The sequence below is a fragment of the Topomyia yanbarensis genome, chromosome 2 (genome assembly GCF_030247195.1).
Source record: "Topomyia yanbarensis strain Yona2022 chromosome 2, ASM3024719v1, whole genome shotgun sequence".
Lineage (NCBI taxonomy): Eukaryota > Metazoa > Arthropoda > Insecta > Diptera > Culicidae > Topomyia > Topomyia yanbarensis.
In genome coordinates this window covers 49816885-49840342 of record NC_080671.1, presented here as the reverse complement: position 1 = coordinate 49840342, position 23458 = coordinate 49816885, and the positions used below count along the sequence as shown (strand labels likewise).

The 23458-nt window shown below is 38.2% G+C and overlaps 2 protein-coding genes across 2 annotated transcripts in view; one reads left to right on the top strand and one right to left on the bottom strand.

Moving 5' to 3' along the window:
• LOC131684571 (neural-cadherin-like) overlaps positions 1-23458 on the top strand; it is a 1488321-nt gene that overhangs the window by 252846 nt on the left and 1212017 nt on the right. The window contains exon 2 of the mRNA XM_058967571.1: positions 22482-22522. The gene's annotated coding sequence lies outside the window, so the exon portion shown is untranslated. The remainder of the gene's footprint in view (positions 1-22481; positions 22523-23458) is intronic.
• Positions 14600-15551, bottom strand: LOC131684572 (uncharacterized). The gene is made up of 3 exons (XM_058967573.1): positions 15160-15551; positions 14823-15100; positions 14600-14764 (listed from the first exon to the last, which is right to left on the bottom strand). Exons 1-3 carry the CDS (start codon positions 15505-15507, stop codon positions 14674-14676), a joined length of 717 nt encoding a protein of 238 aa, XP_058823556.1. The 5' UTR covers positions 15508-15551; the 3' UTR covers positions 14600-14673.

Sequence of the window (23458 nt, the reverse complement as noted above, 5' to 3'; positions counted from 1 at the left end):
AGGATGTAAAGATACAGATGTAAATGAATGTCTGTGTGCAATCGTCAAAAAGATGAATGGAAACCGGCTGTAGTTCGTCGAGGAAGCGAGTTAATGGGAGTAGCGTGACATGAGTCGTGATTATATTTACAATTTACGAATAATGTTTAATCTAAGCACTTCATGATCTGTGTATTGATTGAACATAATTGCTTCTTTGTTTCGGTTGGATGCTGTTTGAGCAATGATCATGCTCCCTGGTACCAAAATTGAATTGAGCCACAGCGAACCCGACGCTGGCTCTACGGAATGAGAAGAATCGAAATCCACTCCGAATCTTTGGTTTCGTATTTTTTCCTCCCGGAACACAAACAAACACTCAAATTACCCAGTGATTCAACCAGTCATGAAACTAATTCCCCTTCGTTCAAACTACATATGTATAAACATGCCAGAACGAGTGGGCTACATTGTAGAACAAAACGGTCCCGACGGGCAATATCGCTCCTTGAAACAAAGCTTGGAAATTGAAAAGCAACTCCAAGTGCCCCTCCCCCCACTGACCTGGCCGTCTACTAATCATGCTATGTACTCGCAGAAGCAATGGAAGCTTTTGCAATAAATATCAATTTAAGCCATCCGAAAAGAAGAATTACCCGCACTGGTATTGCAGTGGCGTCCGTTGCTGTGACTGAAACCGGGTTGAGGAGATGACGGGACTCAGGCTAGGCTAGGAAAGCGTAGAAAAGTCACTGCGAACACTCGTGTCGTGCAATAAATTTCAATTTGATGCTGTTTGGGATATTTTCCGCGCATCGCGACTCTGGCAAAACAAAAAAAAAAAGCAGCCGTAGAAAATGCTAGTACAATGAACATAGAAGGATAAATATTCACTTTCCAGCTTTTTGCTTTCAGCCAACCACCCCCACGCACACAGTTTTATCCGCAGCGTGATCGGTGGGAAAAAAGGCAACTCTTGAAATATCCTTGAACCCCATTTCTCCATCGGTATTAGTGTACCGGATGCGCCAATTCGCCTGCTAGCATGAGGTCATGCGGCCGGGGGCATAATGTTTGACTTTTAATCCTTCGTTTTACCACTAAAAAGCATTCTTCTGGGTATTATTGTGTCTCGTTGGATGGATGGCGCTTGACTTTGCACTCTCCAGCAGACTTCAAAGTGGTTTTGTTTATCCTGTCATCCAGTTGTGTGCTAGCGTATGTGCACTGTTCGTTATGTATTGAAACCTAGTTAGGGTTTTTTTGCAGTAGAGGAAAATGCAGTTCATATTATCTTGAAACACTGCTGGGTGGATTTCATCCATGTAGAAAGCTTTAACGCGTCGTCGGTGATTATGACGAATGAGCACACAGAGTGTATTTGTTCATACCTTGCTCTTGCACCTACGCCTGATGGTGGTTTGATGAAGCATCCTAGCAACGGATATCGTGCAAGAGGGAGGCACCATGACGGTTGTGAACTTGCTTGATGGGTCCGATATCAGCACAGACGACGTGAAATTTAGGAATGACTGGAGCAGAAGCCAATTGCGTTTTAATAAGCTCGAAATTGTGTTGTTGACCGTATGAATGAATGAAAGGTGCCACTTGACAGGATGTGGGTGGTGGTCTAGTACATCGCTATACATTTCGTGCTAATGAACGTGCATGTTGCTAATGGATTCATATGAACTCCAAATCAAGCAATACAATGTTTTCTAATTTTACCTGTTATTTATGAACTTTCAATAGCTTGAAAATTAATTGGCTATGTTTCAGGTTTGTTTTTTTAGCGATTTGTTCTTCTTATTTTATATTTTCAAAACAGCGAACGCTCATTTCAAATCAATACTTTTTTATTGACAAACCAAAACCGTCATCTTCTATGTAGTTTAGCATAAATGCCTTAGAGCTTAAGGCGATCGCGGATGGTTAAGCTATCACTAAAGTTAACATTTTAATACAGAAACATGGACTGTTAAAAGAATTGCAATTTTTATGAAACGTACTGTAGTTTTATTGTATTATATTGCTCTCTTTTGTGATTTAGGATACGTTAGAAAAACCAACCCTCACTTGTACGTGTGATTAAGCTTAGTTTCACACTTCCTTAGAGTGCTAGAAACAAATTTAAACGCATAACAACAACTGCTGCTACTACCATCACCATCACCACCAGCAGCAGCAGCAGGTGGAACCGGATTCGAGCCAAAAGTTGACTGGTTCCGCCGCATAGTCAGCATGGAAAGTTTACCACATTTCCGACGCAGCTAAACATCTAACGCCATTTGGTGCTGCCTGCCTGCCTGCCTGTTGGTTCTGATGCCGAGCGAAACGAATTTGAGTGGATACCGGGCACCAATGCAAAGCCATATGCCACCACTTTGGTATGTGTTCCTGTGTGTACGATCGAAGAAGGCCAAAATTTCGTCTGCACCAATAGAAGGGTACCACAGCGTGGCAGTTTGCGTCAAGGATTCCACACCAAATTGGAACAGCTGTGTATGAAAATTGGTTGCTCTATGGTGACAGCGCGCCAAGCCAATGTAAAAATGTGATTTACCTCTATCAAATATTATTTGACCATAGTACAGTAAAACGAGGGAAAAATTGATGGTTTTTTGCGAAGTTTATCGAATAACGTTGTTGATATCAGTATATGTTTTTTTGTGTTTTTTAAATTACTACTGTACTAGTACTAGTTTTGAAAAGTAGAAGGAAAATTGTGAAAGTTAGTCTCTAGTATGTCAGAATCGATTTATATGAGCATTTCAACATTTCTTGAATACTTGAAACTAATTTTGCTCTAGTGAAGTTGGACCTACGATTGTGCAATGAAGGTTTCGTTAGCACATTTCGGAGAGACGAGAGGGAGTCTATCATCGATGTCATATTCTGTAGTGCTTCGCTGACGGTGAACGTAGACTGGAAAGTGTGAGAGAAGCAGGGATGCGAACGGTACCGGTAAACTTCATTTTTTCCGGTACATTTTCATTTGCACAAGCCGTATAGCCCGCTACAGTGACGCATCACTACTGCTCTTGCCAGAACGGTAGCCAAACCGAGTACACTTTTTCGTACAGCAGTAAAATACATTTTTGTTTTGCTGCTGTACTCCGACTGCTCGGTGAGAGTGTGACGTAGTAAAGTTTGTGCTCTCGCTTTGTACACTGCATAGTCAAAGAGAGAGGCCCGCACACGAAAGCGTTGATGCTGGTCATGGCGTAAATGAACCGCATTCATTGTCGTCGTTTGCGATTAAAAGTATTGAATAGATTAAAAATATTAAAAAGTGTAAATTAAGGAAGGAGAAGCTGTACCGCTTGCGTCTGGTGGTTGTACTGGGGGCAGTATTTTTTGGCCATATTACTGTTTTGCTTACATGCTGTGGTACAGCGCTGGGCGTCATGGACTAGCGAACGACAGCAGCGACGTATGAGAAAGGAGAATGTAGGCAGAAAAATTACAGCCGTAGAAAAGGTAGGCGTTTCGCATCCTTGGAGAGAAGTATGCCCAAAGCAACCACCAGACGATTCGCTACTACATGGGAAACCCTGCTGTAGCTTGGAGAAGGACGACCTGTGAGCGAAAGTGGAAGACCTCTTCGTTGAGGCACCTCGTACTGAACAATATTGTCGTAGGAAGTTTGCGATATCGCCGGGATGATCCTCATCTGCATCACCCTGGCAAAAGATATCGAGTGTTACAATCGGAGAAGCACTAGAAACGCGAAGAAGATGGTGAGAATCGATTTAATGACAAGATAGCCGCAGGAATGGGACAATACGGAAAAAGATGAACCTACCGGCTCATCCTAAACCTGTTGACGTGGGTCAATAGAAAGCACATAGAGGTAAAAAGCTGGCTCCTGTCGGGCCACGGTTGCATCAGAAAGTATCTTCATAGGATCGTGCACGCAACGTCACCGTTGTGCCTGGAGAACATCGAGGAGACACCGGAGCACGTTGTCTTCGAAAGTCCGAAGTTTGAAAAGATATGCATGGATATGCTTGTAACCGGAGGGTCGATCATCAACCCGGATAATGTTGTCCACAAAATGATAAGTGACGAAATCAAGTGGAACGCGGTCAACAAAGTCGTGACGCAGATCATGACGGCGGAAATGGCGTGATGAATGCTAGGCAACGGTTTCGGGAGAGCCGGGAAATTCAATTCCGGGGTAGGCTAGATATACCGCTGGGGATTAGTCGAGTAGAACGCAACAGAGCACCGGGTATAGGACGTCGGAGCGCCAGTGAATCGAATGCCACGCTCCACCCACAATCGCCGGACTGAGCACGGAACCCGGTGACTAGACTGTGTAGATCGCTACGAGACACTACTAGTTACGGGTCGTCAAGGAGCCAGCAAATCGAACGCCTTTCGCTACCGGAATCACCGGACGACCTCGATACTCATAAAAAGGCGAAATTTTTCGTGAAAATGAATTTTTTTTTGAAAATTAGTAAAAATCCTTAATTGAAAATTTATCTGGACAACTGAACGTAGGGGTTAGGTATTTTTTATATAGAATGTATATGCAAAGTTTAAAAGTTTTTGAAAGGCAGGTAACATCGCAAATCATGTTTATTAAAGAGACGTTCTACAAAAAGCTTCATCACCGATTCGTTTGTAGATACTTTTCATAGAAAAATTACAGAATGTTATTGGAATAATCCACTCTAGTGTACTAAAATTTTGATTAATTCGCTTCTTCCAAAGTTCTAAAAAAATCGCAAAAAGGTGTTTTTTTTTGCGCTGATACCCTTAACCTCCCCCCCCCCCCCCCCCCTCAACCCTTAGCGATCGATTTTCGGATGATCCTATCCACTCTAAAAAGAAGTCGCGAAAATTGCTCTAATATTCGCGTCACTGCAGTCGTTGTCTGTGGTACTCGACCTATTCAACGGGAAATTAGAACTGTGGCTAATGAGCGGGAACAGTACTGCGTCTATTTGAGCAGCCTCGATGAGAGCCATACAGTAAAGGAAATCGTCACTATGACCAAAGCAATATTGTTGGTAAAGAAACATGCTGATTTCTCGAAACTTAATTTTGTTTACTTCCTGTTCAAGCTTCCGAGTGAACTGAAGGACGTGGCACTCAGGGCGTCCACTTGATCAATAAACACTTTAGGATTACCAGGAGTTGCACGTTGAAAGATGTTGCGCTACTCCCAAGCATATTCATCTACTTATTTCCCGGGCAACTTCAGCTAGTCCAGATCGATAACGGAGTGGCAGTCAGGAGTGGTCGCACAAGCTCAAGCTCTAGTCAGTGTCCAGTCCTAGTCCTACGGTGGAGTTCAGAGTGTAATGCATCTGTGAGCTCTTCCCTTTCGATTTCCAGTCTTGGTCAAGCTGCTAGACTACCAAAATGTTGATGGTATTAACTGAACCGTTGAGCCGCCTTGCAGTCTCTGATAACAGTTTTGACATCATTGTTCTCGGCGAAACGTAGTTAAACGATGACACGCTTTTCAGTCAGGTGTTCGGTACTGGATATGAGATTTTTCGTTACGACCGGAACTCTAAAAGTAGCCGAAAATCCACTGGAGGTAGTGTATTAGAAGCAATAAATCGCAGTTTAAAGGCACGAGTTGTCGAGAAGACTTGCTGAGACTGCCTCGAGCAGGTTTGGTCGATAATTGAGCTTGGTGACCGTAGGTTGTACTTATGCGCGTTGTACGTCCCACCCGACCGAGCCGTTGTGGTCCGCTAAAATCATTTTTCATTCTGTGACCCGACGGTTTCCGTTCAGTACTTCTGAAAAGGCACATTGACGTTCTAGTGCCATCGCTTCTTCACTTCTGTTGCCAATTACATTTGGCCATTTTGCTGGAATTTCGCGAACATGTTCCCAGTCCATAAAAAAGAAACTAAGCGAGACGTCAATAATTACCGTGGAATTACTTCATTGAGGTCTGCCTTGAAGTTGTTCGAGCTGGTAATTATGGAACCTTTTCAGGCTCACTGCAACCAGTACTTAAGCGCCGATTAACATAGTTTCACATCTGGGCGTTCGTCAGCGACTAACCTGCAATGTCTAACATCCTACATAAAAGAGAAAATGTAACATCGCGCTCAAACAGTTGTTATTTACACAGACCTATCTGCCGCTGTTGACAAAGTGAACCATGATATGACAATCGCTAAAATTGAAACATTTGTAATCAACGATGGTTTGTTGCAGTTGATTCGATCCTACCGTGTAGATCGAAAACTAGTGTATGTGATTGAAGATTGTCAGGCACCCACATTTATTTGCACGTCAGGAGTACCTCAAGGAAGTCACTTGAGACAGTTAATGTTTCTGCATTATATCAAGGACGTCCATCTAGCTCTGAAAACTCCGCGCCTATCCTTCGCAAACGTCTATCCAGTTACAAAAGCCGGTGCCAACTGATTCATTTAGAACCCCTGCTTGTTTGATGGAATACAGCAAGTGCTTTGAACGCTGCTGATACTTTGCGAGGTCATGCAGATTGTCTTGCTATATTGGAACAGATTAACATAAATGTCGCACCTCGAACAACGCGTAGCACCGATGACCATTTCGACGCACTAATTACAGCATGCATGGAGCCATTACTAGCCTACAAAGGATCTTCAACAGGGTCGCTTCAGTTTTCGACTTTAATTTTTCTCACCAAACTCTGTGTCTACGATTTTTCAATGATCCTGTAAACTTTGTCTAATTCTTTCATCGCACTTTATTGCGATTATTATTTTAACGAAAATTTTGTATCGATTTGAATGTTAGTAATAAGCTTAGAATAAAAACACCATTGGGACTTTGAAATGCCTGTTGGTGTATACAAGACAGTTCAAGGTTATCTCAAAATTAGAGTATAAAACTTCACAACTAGGTTTCGTCCCTATCTCGTTGGAAGGAAACTTCAAATCAGCATTGAGGATTGCCTACCAGTGCCATTTCTCGCTACATCCCACAAGGAAGCAATCTCGGCCCAGTTATATTTCTCCCTTATTTTATTGACGTCAATTTCAAATTACAAACCCTTTCCTTCACAAAAGAAATAAAAAAATTTCGACGGATACGCATCTTCACCAATGCTGATTTTCTTCAGAGTGTACTGGACAGTTGTGTGATCTAAACAAAATAGTCTAAATCCGAAAGAATTCCCATTTGTCACATCTTTCTATCCAGTTCAACTACCGACTTGAGCTCTTCTAGAATGCTCAAGTCGAGGAATTCTGAGTAATCTTGGATTCGGCACTAACGTTAAAATTATATACTTCATACATTGCGGATAAGGTATCAGGTACATCACTGTCCATCTTGGATAGCCAAAAAATTAGGGACGCATGCTGCCATAAATGGCTTAGTTATCCGATGGTACGCTCAACGAAAAAATACTTTTATGATCTAGTTCATATTGTCACGTTACTTCGAGTTATAAATCCGATAGCTACTAAAATAGCATTTCACGCGAAAGCGAACAGAAGATACGAATATCACGATAGAACTGCCGATATCATGAACATGAGTTACATTACTGGACGTGTCGAAAGTGAGCTCAAGAATAAAATATGACGATAACGTGCGTATAAATTACAAAAAATCGCGACTAAGATCCTGGAATTATGAATAAAAATCACATTATTGTGACTAAAATATCAAAAATCGTGACGAAAATCTTAAAATCAGAAACGCAAATCACTCTACTTGTGACTAAAACGTTAAAAATAGTTTTTCTTTGAGCATCTTGGTTCCTTTTAATTCCACCTGCTGGAAATAAAAGGAAAAACTAAAACATTACTATAACGTGATTAGAAATTTTGCAAATCGTGACTAAGATCTTGAAATCAGGAACATCGTTACTCTGCCTAAAAATTCGATAGTTCACTTATAAAATATCAGAGTTACGGGAGGAAAAATTACCAAAATCGCGACAAAGCTCGTGAAATCATGAACAAATTGAATGACGGTTCCATTGGTTGATATACTTTATATAAATCAGTGAATCCTCAAATTATGAACAAGAATCATTACACTAAACATGTCCAGTGAAGAACCACAGTAACACAACCAAACATCGGAATGTAGCTCAACTGTTGACGCGAACAAACTTTTTGAAAACACAATTCGTTCCATGAGTACGTGGTTTATTATTCATAATTAAAGGAGCATAAGACTAGACTTCCACGATAAAAGTTGAGTTCCATTTATCCTAAAATACAAGTGGTCTAAGTAACGTCTAAGGAACAAGGAGCTATAACAAGAGTTTTCCTTCTATGTTTTGTAATAAAACCAAATAAATTATCCAACAGTTTGTTTACTTGTAATCTGTTCGCTCCATTACTTGTTTTGGAAAAAAGACATTAAACAAAATATAACATCTACCGTAATTCATGAATTTTTAAAGTGACGAATGTTCCCCCGTTTTACAGTAACGGCATTAAACATTGGTACGTATATCTCCGTACAGTGTTCTTATGCAAGGAGACAAAACAATAGCAATTGATGTGTATAACGAAGTGATTTGTGTAACTTTTCGTATGAACCGGGAATAAGTTTCCGAAATTCAAAATCCCATTTCCGAAATGCTGCGTAACATATACGATATCTAGAAGACGACTCCCATTACAGTCGGTCTGCAACTGTGTGTATTGTCTCAGTTTATGCTTGAACCCCCTCGATTATTCTGTATGGGCGTTAGTTCAAACTAAGGCCTCTCATTCCCGTTGTACCAATTTAAAAGTTTCCTTTCCAATGGTATGGACCTCGAAATTGGAGTTGTTCATAGCGGAGGCATGCTCTGTATTCCGTTGGGAGGGAAAATCGTTGCGAATGAAACTAAACATAGCAACTAATCAAAAGTTGATTAGTTAGAGCAAACTTGAACATCAAATTTAATTGATCATTTACACTGTTGTTAAGATTTTCACAATGTTCAAGGCACACACGGTAACTTCGAAAGGTCACAGAAATCATTCTGTATGCTGCTGAGGGAAACTTTTCCCAGATTACCCGGCAAAGGAACTAGTAACATATTTGGTTGATTCGTTGTCGTTATGTGTAGTTTTGCTAACTATAATTGAATATAATGATTCGGGAGTGAGTCGCTGATTTTCCCCAGAGTGACGATGGACAACAAATAATCACTTGTCGTCTGTCTGTAGGAGGTCTGGTAGCAGCAGCAGCAGCAGCAGCAACAACGCCAGTTGTCCGTGTTCGCTGATGTCAGAAAACCAACTCCGCCGAGCTTGCTCTCGTTATGGGGCGACAAGTCTGTGGTACAACACGCGTTTGCAAAGTTTTCGGTGTGCTCTAGCTAACTTGAGTTTGTTAATTTACCGAAAGTTTCTTGTGTGCTCCGAGCCAATATACATTTGCCAGCTGTTGGCAGGATCGGAATTGGCTGTTCGACTTTGCCAACCAACCGACCGGGTGACCGGGCCGGGGAGGTCCGGGTGTTGTAGAGCGGTAATAAGCCCGGCACGAGGGAGTGTCGAAATAAGTTATAATTGATTTGAGATCCCTAATGAAGTTGCTTCTTGGAAGGATGTACGAGATACGGAGGGTAAATGTTTGCTGATCCCTAACCAAATTCCAACCCGCCCGGATAAGCGTTGTGTGCCGATCGCTGGGAGTATGAAAACGTAAGTGAATCTTTGAATAAAAATTTTATTTTCGGTTGGATTCCAAATTGAAAAGGGTTGGGTTGCCTGTTCATTCGGTGGAAGACAGATATTTGCTTTCGGCGAATCGCTGGTCTTTTATACATTAATTTTGGGTAATAGTCAAATACCACACTATTGACTCATTCCAAGCTCTTTTATCGCTTAACTGTCTGAAATATACCGGTGAATATACGTAAAAGTGGTTCTAGAATATGTTGGTATGGGTTTACGGTTCTCAAACCTTTATAGCAATTTTTCAGAAGGATTTTATGATCATCGTCAATGGAAACCAGTAATGCATTTCTTAAAACAACTGATTCGGGACGCGCCAAAGAAACCTATTAATGCACGGAAAAAATTGTTCCCAAAATCGTGAACAAAGTGCCATGAATTCTGGAACAATCACGTTTTTACGTTACGAAAATAGGATCATGTGTTTTATATTTATGTTCAATTTCCCTTCAGTAGCGCCCGAATAACGCTTTTATTACTGGAAACATTTGTTTTTGTTTTGTGAATTTCAGTCACGGTTGTCGCCATGTCACTACCAAATCGATTTTCCGTGCGTTCACAACTTTATGAATATTATTCATAAAACCAAAGGTTAACTCATGATGTTGTTCATAGATTTAGGAACATTAGTTCACAAAATCAAAACATTCTGGATACTCTCTCGTGAACTAGTTCATGAAACTCGGAATTTTATTCATGAATCCCTTCAATCCTCGTGAACTAATTCATGATTCCTAATATATTAGTCACGATCCGATATCCGGACTCGTGAAATAGTTCACAAAATTATGAAATATTTTTCATGTATACATGAACTGGTCCATGAATCCTAGTACAAAAGTCACGACTGACCATTCATGCTCATGAAATAGTTCACAAAATCAACAAATATTGATCATGTATTCGTGAACCAATTCATGATTCCTATTATATTAGTCACGATCCATTATCCATTGATGCTTGTGAAATAGTTCAAAAAATCATGAAATATTATGCTATATTTATGCTATATTTCACCCTAAGGAGGAAAATTTGGTAAAAACCAAAATTTCTCACTAGGGTGAAACAAGACAAGTTTCTGCTTCACTGTGTCTCATCGGCATAAACAGAACTTCTGCTCGAACGGGACATCACGTTTGATCAGTCGTTCGATTGAAACACAAAGTGTGTTTTAGTTTTAAGGGATTTGCGTCAAGCCGGCGCTAATCTATTCCGACAATAAGTTAATGTCGGCTTCTGATGAGGCGAAGCCGAAACGCAACAGAGCATGAAATATTGTTCATGTATTCGTGAACTGGTTCATGATACCTAACATAATAGTCACTACTTACCATTCGTGATCGTGAAATAGTTCACGAAATCATAAAATATTCATGTATTCGTGAATAGGTTCATGATCCCTAGTATACGTCGACAATTCGTGCTCGTCAAATAGTTTATGAAATATTATTCATGGATTCGTGAAATAGTTCGAGATAAACGCAACGCTCACGTAAGAAATCGATAACACACACTCACACACAACGAGCCTTTGTTAGTATTTTGTTTCGTATCAAATTGCTGCTTACGAATCTCCCAAAAGATTTCCTTCTTCTCCATCTTACACCTTACATGCCCCCCACCCACTGCCATTTGTTTTGTTCAATTCTTTTCTCAGCTGCTATAAATAGCTCATAACCTGAAACTTCTAGTGAAGAAATCCAACCGTCAGATTCCTAGATTAGAGCCGACAAACTTCTATTCGCTAAAAACACCTCGTTACAACCCGTACCATGACGACATGTGCTCGCTGACTAGAAAAATGGCATATATACACTTCACACTAATGATGAGTGAGATAATATCATTTGGCTCCCCACTGACGCGCCGGTATTTCAGTATCGATATTGACGCTTTTTGCATTGTACCACTTTCCCGCTGTTTAAAAAAAAGCGATTCCTAAGATGTTAGTCACAATCTTGTATCCGTGCTTGTGAAATAGTTCACAAAATCGTGCAATATTTTTCATGTATTCGTAAACTAATTCATGATTCCTAGTATAATAGTCACGACGGATCATGCGTGCCCGTGAAATAAATCACAAAATTATAAAATATTTTTCATGTATACGTGAACTGGTTCATGAATCCTAGTATAATAGTCACGACTTATCATTCGTGATCGTGAAATAGATCACAAAATCATCAAATATTGCTCATGTATTCGTGAGCTGTTACATGATGCCTAACATAACAGTCACTACTTACCATTCGTGATCGTGAAATAGTTCACGAAATCATAAAATATTATTCATGTATTCCTGAATTGGTTAATGATTTCTAGTATACGTTTGACAATTCTTGCTCGTCAAATAGTTCACAACATTATGAAATATTATTCATGGATTCGTAAACTAGTTCATGATTCATAGTACATAATTTTCGATATATTTTGTGTGCTTGTAATATTTAAAAAATATTCCTTATCATTTTCAATTTCATGCAACATGTAATGAAATGAATGGTTATGAAATTTGGAGTAATATTCGTGGATCATTTTTGTTCCATGCACTTTTTCATGAAATGTTCAGCTTCTAGCGGCCAGTAATAGGTACGAGCAGTAGATATAAGAAAACTTTTAGGGCCTCGAACAACGGTATTCATTTGATAAGGTTAGTAAGCTCTATAATAAAATATCAGGATAACGTGAACAGAAATTACGAAAATCTTGACTAAGATCTTGAAATCATGAACATAAACCACTCTATTCGTGACAAAAATGTCAAAAATCGTAACTAAGATCCTGAAATCAAGAACATAAATAAACATAAATCTCTACTCGTGACTAAAATATCACGACAACGTAAATAAAAATCACGAAAACCATGGCAGAGTTCCTGAAATCATGAACATAAATCACATTACTCGTGATAAAAATATCAAAAATCGTGACTAAGATCCTGTGATCATGAACATGAATCACTCTAATCATGATTAAAATATTACGATAACGTGAATAGAAATTACGAAATGTGCAACAATGATCCTGAAATCATGAACATAAATATCGCCAGTCTGACAGAAAAATCCGATGCGGAACATGTTCTTCAGATCCGAGACGGCTGGTCTCTTTAGCCATCAGTAATCGATCTTGTGTCTGAAATTTGTGTCCCGTACGGGAAGGGTTCATAGTAATAACAGGATTGGTACGGAAGATGACAAATAAAATTGAACCAAATCTGCGCAAGATTTAACCCGGTTGAAAAATCAAATAAATATTGCCAAAACTTGCAATGGTTGGTTATATATATGCTTGACAAATCGTGTTTTGTCTGAAAATATTCCTAGCCTTCAGATTTACTTTGTAATAACAAAAACAAATAAAACATTAACGAGTGTAACTTGGATCAAATCCTACACCCGTTTGATTTTGCTGTCCATCACTTTCGTTCTAAAAAGCGAACCGTCATAATGCAAAATAAGGCTGATTAACAAAAGTAATTGTCTGGTTGTCTTCTTCTTACCGCATCATCTGACGGTGTATTCACATGCTTCTCATTCGACGTGCGGACGATGAATGAAGCACTTAGCATAAAAATACACGCGGGACTTATCTAACTTCCCAATATTTGATTAGATCAATTAGATGCACTATATCGACAACTCTGCCCGAAGTACACTATCAAATTTAGAGTTTTTCGCGTTATTTCCGTATACTATTCATAGAAGTAATACATACTTTGAAATTTAATACAAAATTTGTTAACATCTGTCCAACTAATCAGTGCAAATATAATGTAATTCTATTTAGTACAATGAAAGCTTTTAGCTTTAAAAAAAAATGCGTCCAGTTTCCTTCGAAATTTTTAAAAGTGTCCTAGTTATTGAACGATAAGTACACACGGCAAAATAATATGAAAACCTTTGATCAAATTCCCCAAAAGTTACTAGTTAATATGGCATTCTTTATATTCCTTTCATGGCTCTTATGAACTCAGTTGACCACAGTTGTTTGGATTGAACAAGAAACCATACATTCAGAACATATATTTGTCATTAACCAACTTCACCCTATCGGTGGTTTATAAGTTGTGAATAGCTGTAACTCAAGTTGCAGTACTTCGATCTAGATGAAATTTCGAGATTTTTTAAGATATGTACGTAGAAATTGACGGCAAATCAAGCCTCGGAATGGAATCGTATATCGTCAATTGCTATTAAAGAACATTCGGATATAATTGGGTTAAGACAATGCTAATCAATGTACTTATCTGCGCATCCGTCTTCGTGAAGGTTATAAATACAATCGAGCAAATAAACAACCCATCCGGGGCCTCAAGCAACAAACAGTGGCCAAAATCCCGATCTGTAAGCTGTTAGACCAGGTGCTGATAAAACTTGATAAATATGTTTTGATTGTTTCATCGTCTATGCGATAGCCGATTTCAAACAAATTTAGTAGCTCAAATTTTTCGCGGATATGTTCGCAAAAATTTATGATTTAGCAAGGGATCTGTTCCTGTGGTATGAACACTAAGGCCATTCTGTTACGTTTTAAACATGTTTAGTCAGCAACCATGACAGCAAAGAAACGCTACAATTACAATGATATGACAATGGAGTCTAGTTCATCACAAAAAAGTAGAATCTACCAAAGTGTTCCCAGTCCCAGACCCATAGTGAAGTATTGGGCGAAGATAGAGCGGAAACTGCAGATAAAAAGTATTAGTAGGATACTGGTTTAAAGGTAATATAAATCGCTTTGATTGATTTTCATTAAATTCGCGTTAGTATTGTTCACTTCACTCTAAAGTTTGAGGTAGAGCAGGTTTTTGACGAATGCAAGTGTAGCTATGAAAATCAATATTTTGCTCTGTTGTGCTTAATGCGATATTTTCTCTATCAGAAATAGACAACCTGAAAAATTACCAATACATAACATCAAAATTGTAATCCATGAGGTTTACTGAGCGAAGATAATATGATGCATGAGGCGTGCAATCGTTGTCCCCTAATGCTGGAATGTGTCTACTACGCGAACCAACTACATTCCTTAGAAACTAATCGATTTTCAAACTCATGAGCTTTGAACTTTTTGATTGGATTCCTGCATATGAGTATCTCGGTCCCATTTTAGCAAAATCGTCATACCTGCAGAAAACAATAAATTAGTTCCAATATGCCGTCAATATCAACACATTATTCTCACGTCATTTCGAAGTTCACATTGAACCCAACCTTGGCAGCCGCCAGCTGTGAACCAAGGGAGGTGAAAATAGTCGTAGTCACCTTGATACCGAATGTTTGGCAGATGGGAACGCGCGCCCTCAATATTTCCGTGGCGATACCTCGTCCTCGGTAGCATCGGTTGATGGCCAATCCATACGCGTTCAGATACCAGTCGACGCCATACTGCTCGCAGACCTTGAATTGCTCGGTCATGTATCTGTTGGTCATTATCATATCCAGAAGTTTTTCACTATTCGTCTGAACTCAAATAGAAGTTGATAATCTTTACTACACTCATGGCCCTACCGTTCATTTACATTGATATCTCTCGGCTTTTCCCTTCCCTTTACTTGCAGCAGATTCGCCCCGACAATCTCGTTCGATCCTTCCCTGTAACATACGATGGTCATTTTTTCGGCAAAACACCACCGCCAAAAGGAAACCATTTCAGCTAGTGCTACTTCATCCTGGGAAATCTGCTTGTTCTGACATTGCGGTTCATCTTCCAGGAAGTATGTCGAAAGAAACCTAATCAGGTCATCGTGGCGATCCTCGGTCAAATCCTCGACGCGGTACGTAACCGTACGATCGCTGTCAACATCCCTCGCCTGGAAGGTATGCCAAACGGTGGGTATCGTTGGCTTTTGAGGTCTTATCCAACCCATTGCGGCAAGGGAAAATAGACGGGTGCTGTGATGAGATGCGAACTACTTCTACACTTCACAACAGACAACTGACTTTTGGCATTCGTTTACAATAGATGCAAGTTGGGCGTTTCTTTCTTCGCAATCTTATCTCGTGCAATGTATACATAACAGTAAGATGACATTTGAGCAAAGATAACAATGTCGAAAATGTGTGTGGTGCGCGTGTAGGTATACTGAGCCTGGTACGGTACACATGTAAAGCTGCTTATTATAGTGAATTGGTGCATCAGTCCAGGTGGACTGAATGAGAGAAGATACAATGTTTCGTGTTCGCGGAAAATGTAATTTAATGTAATAATTTTTTTTGTATATTTATTGTACACAATGCATATATATGAAATATGAAAAACGACAGATTCGCTTATTTAAAAAAAGCTTACGATGAAAAAAAATCTGAAATAAATCTGGTGGAGCATATTTTAACACAAACGAGTATCCATTTCATTCTTAAATCTAGCATTCGGAGCCTCTTAAAATATATTGTGTGCTACATTTTCTATATTCATTCAAGGCGAAGAATCATTTATAAAGACAGTTCATAGTTTTTTTATAATATATTTATTTGATTTGGCACGATACGTTAGTTTAAAAATGCCGTTTTTTTTCCAAATTCCAGATTTCTTAAAGCTAGGGGGTTACATTATGAAATTATCTGAAAGCTGTATTTGAACACTAAGGAACAATTTAAGATTATCTTAATCTAGGAATTCACTGCAATACTCTTGAAGGCTTTTTGCAAGAACTTTTTTTTTATTTACTTAAAACTAGTGGGTTACATTATATTGAATTTAATGATAAGGAACAATTCAAAAAACTATCTTAAACCTTAGGTACATTTTTTGGATTATCCTAAACTAGGAATTCACTTTAGAATACATGATACTAAGACGGGAGTAGTAGATCAGTTTATCTTTTTGTTTGTTTTAATAAGAATTAAATTGATCGGAATATTCAAGGGGGGACAGATTCAATTTCATGGGAGAAGCGGGTTTGTATGAGAAAAAAAAAAAAAATTCCTACACCGGGGTAACAGCAATATAAAAACAGGGAAAGAAAACGAACACATCACATCCGGAACCGGAGCCTTAGGCCCGAAGAGAGTCCATTAGGTGAGACCTGCCGCAATGATACTCAGCACACGCCTAGGCCATATGTTCAAAATCGTATTAGCCACAAGCGCAGATATCTCCATCCACGATTAATATTACTATTATTACTGAATAATTTGTTAAATAAAATTACTCTTTCAAAAATGTCACCTAAAACATCCCCTTTGGCTAAAGTGTCCGCCCTCTCATTGCCTGGGATGAATCAATGAGAGGGGACCCAAACTAACGTAATCTGAGAAGATTTTTCAAATAAACCACTCAGGAGCTTCCGCGTTTTCCCCAGAAAATGCGAATAGTTCTTCCCATTTTAATAAATGAATGAATAGTCTCAATGGTCTGCGTGTGAATTCTTAATGCTTTTGGGGTATTACATTTGGGTATTCTGAATAGCAGCAAGTTTTGTGACGTAAACTGAAGCAGAATCATTGAGTTTGAATGAGGCGGTGAGGTTTTGATTGAATATACCGAAGCCAGTGGAGCCGCCAAGGCTTGACCCATCGGTGTAAAACATCTTGTTGCAGTCGACTTCTCGAAATTTACTATGAAAGATGCGTGGGATCACTTGAGGACGTATGTGATTCGGGATTCCTCGAATCTGGCCTTTCTTGGATGTGTCGAAGAATACAGTTGAATCAGAAGCATGAGGGAGATTGACACGGTTGATATAATATGAAGAAGGATTGATAATTTGTGCCATATAATCGAAGTACAAGTCCATAAATCGGGTTTGAGAATTGAGCTCGACAAGCCTTTCGACCGAAACACGATAAAACTGATTTATTCACTTAATACACTTTTTTCATTGTAGGCATTTTATTCATTTTGTTCATATTATTTATTTCATAATTTAATACATTCTATTAATTTTAATTTTTTCCTTTCATTTTACTCAATTTATAAACTTTATATATTTTGGTTATATTATCCATTTAATAAAATTCGTTGCTTTATTAATTTCCTTAATGTTAGTTTTTATTTCAATTTTTTTTTGTAATTTTATTAATGTTATTCATTTCATTTCTTTCTATTCATTTTATTGATTTTATTCAATTAAACATTTTATTATTTAATCAATTTTGTTAATTTGATTATTTTAGTGATTTCATTCATTTTATTCGTTTCATTAATTTCATTCATTACATTGATTTGAATTATTTAATATTTAATTTATTACATTTATTCATTTTATTCACAATTTAATTAGTTTCATTAATTTTATTAATTTGATTAATGCGATTAATTCGATAAATTTTATTATTTTATTATCATGATTCTACGATTTTTTATTTTTTTGTAATTTTATTCATTTTATTAATTTTGTTATCTTTTTTAATTTTATAACTTTTAATGTTATTAATCTTATTGTTTGTTATTATTTTTGCAATTTTATTCATTTTATTTATTTTAGTTTGTAAATATTAAAAATTCGTAAATATTAAAAATTTGTGTGAACAGAAATCCTCGATATCAATTGTTTCAACGACATATCAAAAATTGGAATTTTTACTATTATCGAAACATTTTGAGATCATTTTATTCAAACTTAGAGAAAAATAATAAATATTTGTAAAAGCAGGGTGCGCGACGTTCGGCATAAATACGTTAGGCATAATGGACGTTAGGCATAATGGACGATCGGCATAATTTACAAAAATATAAAAGTAATCGCAAGCCTTTATTTATTGTAGATATTTCAACCTTACCCCCGTTTTCGGGTTAGAAAAAAACTACGCCTTGCTATACCATACCTTTGTATGACTTTAACGAGAGACCATGAAATAAAAAATACAATGCGAGATATTTATCCCTTACAAGTGCAGATTTTTTCTATTTCTTCATTTAAGTCTATTTCTTTCCTCATTTAAGTCAACAGTTTTGGTTCATTTCAAGTCTATTGGATGTATTACCAATATAACTGTAATCAAGTATTTAAAAATAAGTCAAAATAATCAAAAATTAAGTTTTGGAGCCATGGAAACTTGCAGTATTATGGATAGCATCCGCATTAGGCTAAGGTTGTTACGTTAGTGACGATACCTCTTTTTCGGTAACTCGTCACAGTACACGAAAAAACTCTCTCGTATCAGACAGTTTCCGTAGTTCTACCTTTGATGACCGCAGGAATATAATCTTTGAACTGTATCCCAGATTATACAGTTCAATGAATATATGAATATGGCTGCTTCTATATTGTCTCCCATATTAAATAATATAAAAACAGCAATATTAATATATTCGTTGAATGAATAATAAAATGCATCATTCTTTCTTTCATGAGCTGTTCTTAAAGACATATATTTTCTTCTTGGAAAATTGCACCATGCACCATATTTAAACAAGCTGTTTGAGCCTATTTTAGTCATATGCAATTTTTCGGCTGTATGTCGAGAAATTAATGCAATCTGAGTTAGTTCCAACTTTTAGTACAATACCGCTTTTGTCGCAACGCACTCATTGTGGTATGCCAAATGTATTACCATACAATGGAAATTTTCACATGCCGCTGTCATTGTATTCGGTCCTTAACAATGGAATCTTTGCAACTCTATTTTACTTTCCGCATGCCAAGCATTCAATCTGCTGCCTTTATTTGAGCAAAGATTTCTTCAAGTATATACAGCGGAATAAAATATTAATAAATTTGGATCAGCTTCCAAGAGTATTTCTACAACATCGAAAAAGTTCAAACATTCATGCAACCATCCGAGGCCGTCACCTTAAAAAAATAAGTTTCTTGGAATGATTCTTCGACAAGATAATTTATGCCTAACGTCCATTATGCCAATCGTCCATTATGCTTAACGTCTTTATGCCTAACGTCCATTATGCCTAACGTACATATGCCAAACGTCCGTATGCCTTACGTATTTATGCCTAGTGGGGTACACCCGTAAAAGCATACAATACATTATGTTTAAGAGTTATGTCACACGTCGTGCCACGCTGAAAAGATACTTGCAGAAACGAGTGCTGGTTTACAAGACGAACATGGGGCAGAGATCAATGTCACGGCGGGAATACCTCAGGACTCCATTCTCGTCCATACAGAGTGTAACAAAACGGACAATGAAGTGTTAACAGGAGTTGATATCGCTGTAGATGATGTCGTCCTTACGATAAATAGTAAGTCTCTGGGGGAAGTGCAGAGGCGGAGATAATGTATATTATTAAAATCATCCAAATTTCGAGTTGGCTGACTACAACGCGGAGGTAGTACTGGTTAGGTCCCGAAAAAAAATCCAGCGTATCGTGATCAGCGTTCGGGACATTCGATTCCATCGAAGCGAGCGCTGAAGCACCTGGTCGATGATAAAATTTTTCATTATGTCATAAGTAGAGTAGAATGGGATCAAATAGGCATGGGGTACAGTAGGTATAGGGCATTATCCTTGCTATTTTATTGCAGAGATCATTTGCATTTGAAATTTGCATTGGTTTTTCGATGTTTTTGTTTTTTAAAAACAAAATATGGACATCAACATGAAACATACGCTTGTGGGTACTATAGGTCACTAGTATAATGTAAATTAAAATTATTTTGACAGAAAAGTTGTGCATAACTTCGTGAAAAGCTCCAAAACGAAGTGAAAAGGACATAAAGAACACAATTGTATCTATTCAAGATGGCGCGAGTGTTCGATCAGCCTCTAAATAATTCAAGGTTCCGTTCAAAACATTACGTGCTCGTGTGAAAGGAAAGTACTCGTCATCAATGGAAGCGCGTCAGATATTTTGCGTGAGTTAACAATATAATATTTTAAGGTGTTGTTAAAGTAGATAATCGAAAAAACATGACCGAAAAAGAAGAAGGAAAAGGAATCCAAAAACAAATGCAACCGAAGCGCAAACGTGATCGTCGCACAGCTAAGCAACTACGTGAACCGGAATGCACAACTTCAATTTCACACTCTGGTGACGACGAGGACACCGAAGAAGTCATTTCTATGGACAAAGCCAGACGCAGCAGCTGAAACAACATGATTTTTCAACATGATTTCTCACATCATTTGCCACTTCCTTATTTTCTTACCTGAATAACGTCAATGGATTGCATGCATTATTTGTGTTATTATTTTTATATAATCGGCAGCATTCATAATCCTCAAATCAGCGTTGAACCGCTGTTTTATTTCGTACCCCAGATTTTAAAAACACAAAAAAATCGAATTCCTTCGCCTTATTGGATTTAGCTTAGAAAATATTTAGCCAGGCATAAAATCATTATTGCCAAAACGTTGCCAGATGTATAACCAATCGTCAGGGCATCAATCGGTTTTTGCTTAATAACTTTTTCCACAAGCATCAGATCGTTTTGCAGTCTTCTAGACTTTGTTTCCTTGACAAATTTTCTATAAAAATCAGACATCTGTTTATTTTTAGGAGATAACGGGCGACTCTTGGAAGAATTAATTTGCAAAAGACAATTTTTCCATATAAAATCCCATGTAAACTTTAAACCGTGGGCGCAAAAATATGGTTTCACCGATCGAGCTAAAAATTTGCAGAGTTGTTCTGGGAGCTAAATGGGACCCAAAAAGTTACTCGGAGCGAAATTTTATTTTTTTCATATAACCATGTCCCACTCTAATAACCATCCAGATGTATACATTTCAACAGCTGTGTCTATATGTATGTGAGAAGGCGGTGAAGACAGCTTACGTAGATCATGAAAAATCTTGGATATGCAATAAAATGGACTGAAGAATAATGGAGATTTATAATTGAGACAATGATAATTTTTTATCTGGAGGACAAAATACCCTCGAACCCCCTGTTTCTCGTATTCCGATTATTACCGCAGAGGTTCCATTTGATTCCAGAGATTTTTTCACGCATTTTCCCTTATATTCCCCACTATGTGCACTGGCAGAAACTTCAATCGAAATGCTAAATGCTTGCTAAATGAACCAGTTAGTCTCCAAGTGTGCCAGGGAAATCCGACGGAGATCGTCAATTAGATTGCATCTTTCTACCAGATGTTAGAGTCCGTACCGAGATCGTAAGAACGTAAGTTTGCCCACAGCTACGATTGACGGAAAAGATCGGCCACTGACGCAGCACAATAGATCGGGGGTTCTTTGCCACATGTGAGTTTCGGATTATCGGACCATGTTCTATGTAACATAAATTGCTAATACTAAATTGCGTAATCCAAGTATTATAAAGATAGTCCAAAATTACTATTTATCTAAGCATATACATATAATTACACGACTGCTACTTTTCGGATCGTGTTCCATTGAGGATTTTGTAGAAGTTAGAACTGAATGTGAGGTTGAATAAATTTATGAATTCTATGTATTAATGAGCTGATAATAAATTCCAGCTTAAAAGCTGTTTTCAGTGGAAGCAGATGAACGGACGTTTCAATTTCCCAGAATCACCCACAATCGTAAACAATGACTGTTTTTTTGCAATGTACTATTATCGGAATTAGCGACGGGCGGATGTTACACGGGTCGAACAGCGTGCCAGTAATAGAAGCGGATGAGAGAGAATCAAGAACGTCCAATCGTAGTAAAAATGGGTATTCGGTATCTGGAGTAAGTCGGAGGCATCTCCATAGAAGTAGGGTAGCTTCTCCGCCAGGGACTATCCAAAAAGATCATTTTCATTCGTTTATCCTTAAGTCAGTAAAAAATTTATAGTGCAAAAAGATGATTGTAGTAAATTAGAGCAAAAACACCTCACTTCTCGCTGATACAATATGGGCAATATAATTAATATCAACAACCTGAAAAAATTGTTAAAACTTTATACACCCTGACATCTCCTAAATTCAATCAGCTACCATTTTAATTTGAATGTTTTGTTTCATTCCAGCGCTCCAGGAAATCTCGGCCAGCTCAACCCGCAGCACCGTGGTAGGTACCAGACAAAAAACACTATAAAACTTCAGCGATTAAATTTTAATCTAACGATTGCCCACGAAACGAGCATCTCCGTCATTCCGGAGGAAAAACCACAGAAACAAAAGCAAAAATCGAGCATATATTTCTTCATTTTATCGCAATTTGTTTACGCTAAGCGAAATTCATGTTTCCTATTATTGAAATCTTTCTCCCGAGACCATCGAAAAAAGTAGAAAAAAAACTTGGCGATAGCAGTTGCGCCGAAAGCAATAGCAACAACCATAGAGAACCGAAATCTCGGCCCATTACCTCCCAACGAAGCGTATTTTTCTTCTCATTCCTTCACTCTATAATAGATATGTACGTGTTATTCAAAGAGCATCTCGAAAGTGGAGTCTTTCGTCGGTTTGGTGGGCAAAAAAAAATCAAGCGGCACGAAAAAAAAATCTGTTCATAAAACCATAGAAAAATCACGTTTTCGTGAAATAAACTGTTTACTAATTCGCGGGTAGATAAATGATTCACAGTCCTGTTTTCGTGACGTAAAAACAAGATTGTTCCAGAACTCATGACACTTTATTCATGGAATTAGGAACAATTCTTTTTCACCGTGTAAGGAAAACGGTTCCTTCACGTTCGCAGCAGACCGCAGCCACACCGGCGGGCGGGCGATACGATGGAAGGACTCTTTCGTCAGTTATAAATCGTTTCAATTTGGCAAATGCGTTCCCGCACTCCCGGTCGGTCTGGTGTTATGGGCGGGGGTGTTATATGCTAGAGTTTGAGCTCGTAAAAGCTAATGTTCAAAAGTGCGGCTTCCGTCGGTCGTCTCGGACGGTTGCTTGCCGGCAAACAGCTGAAAACGAGAAAGTTTGCAATTTGAGGCAATAACGAAATTGACAATATTTGGCAAAATAGGTGATTTACGTACAGATGTTGGCGTATATG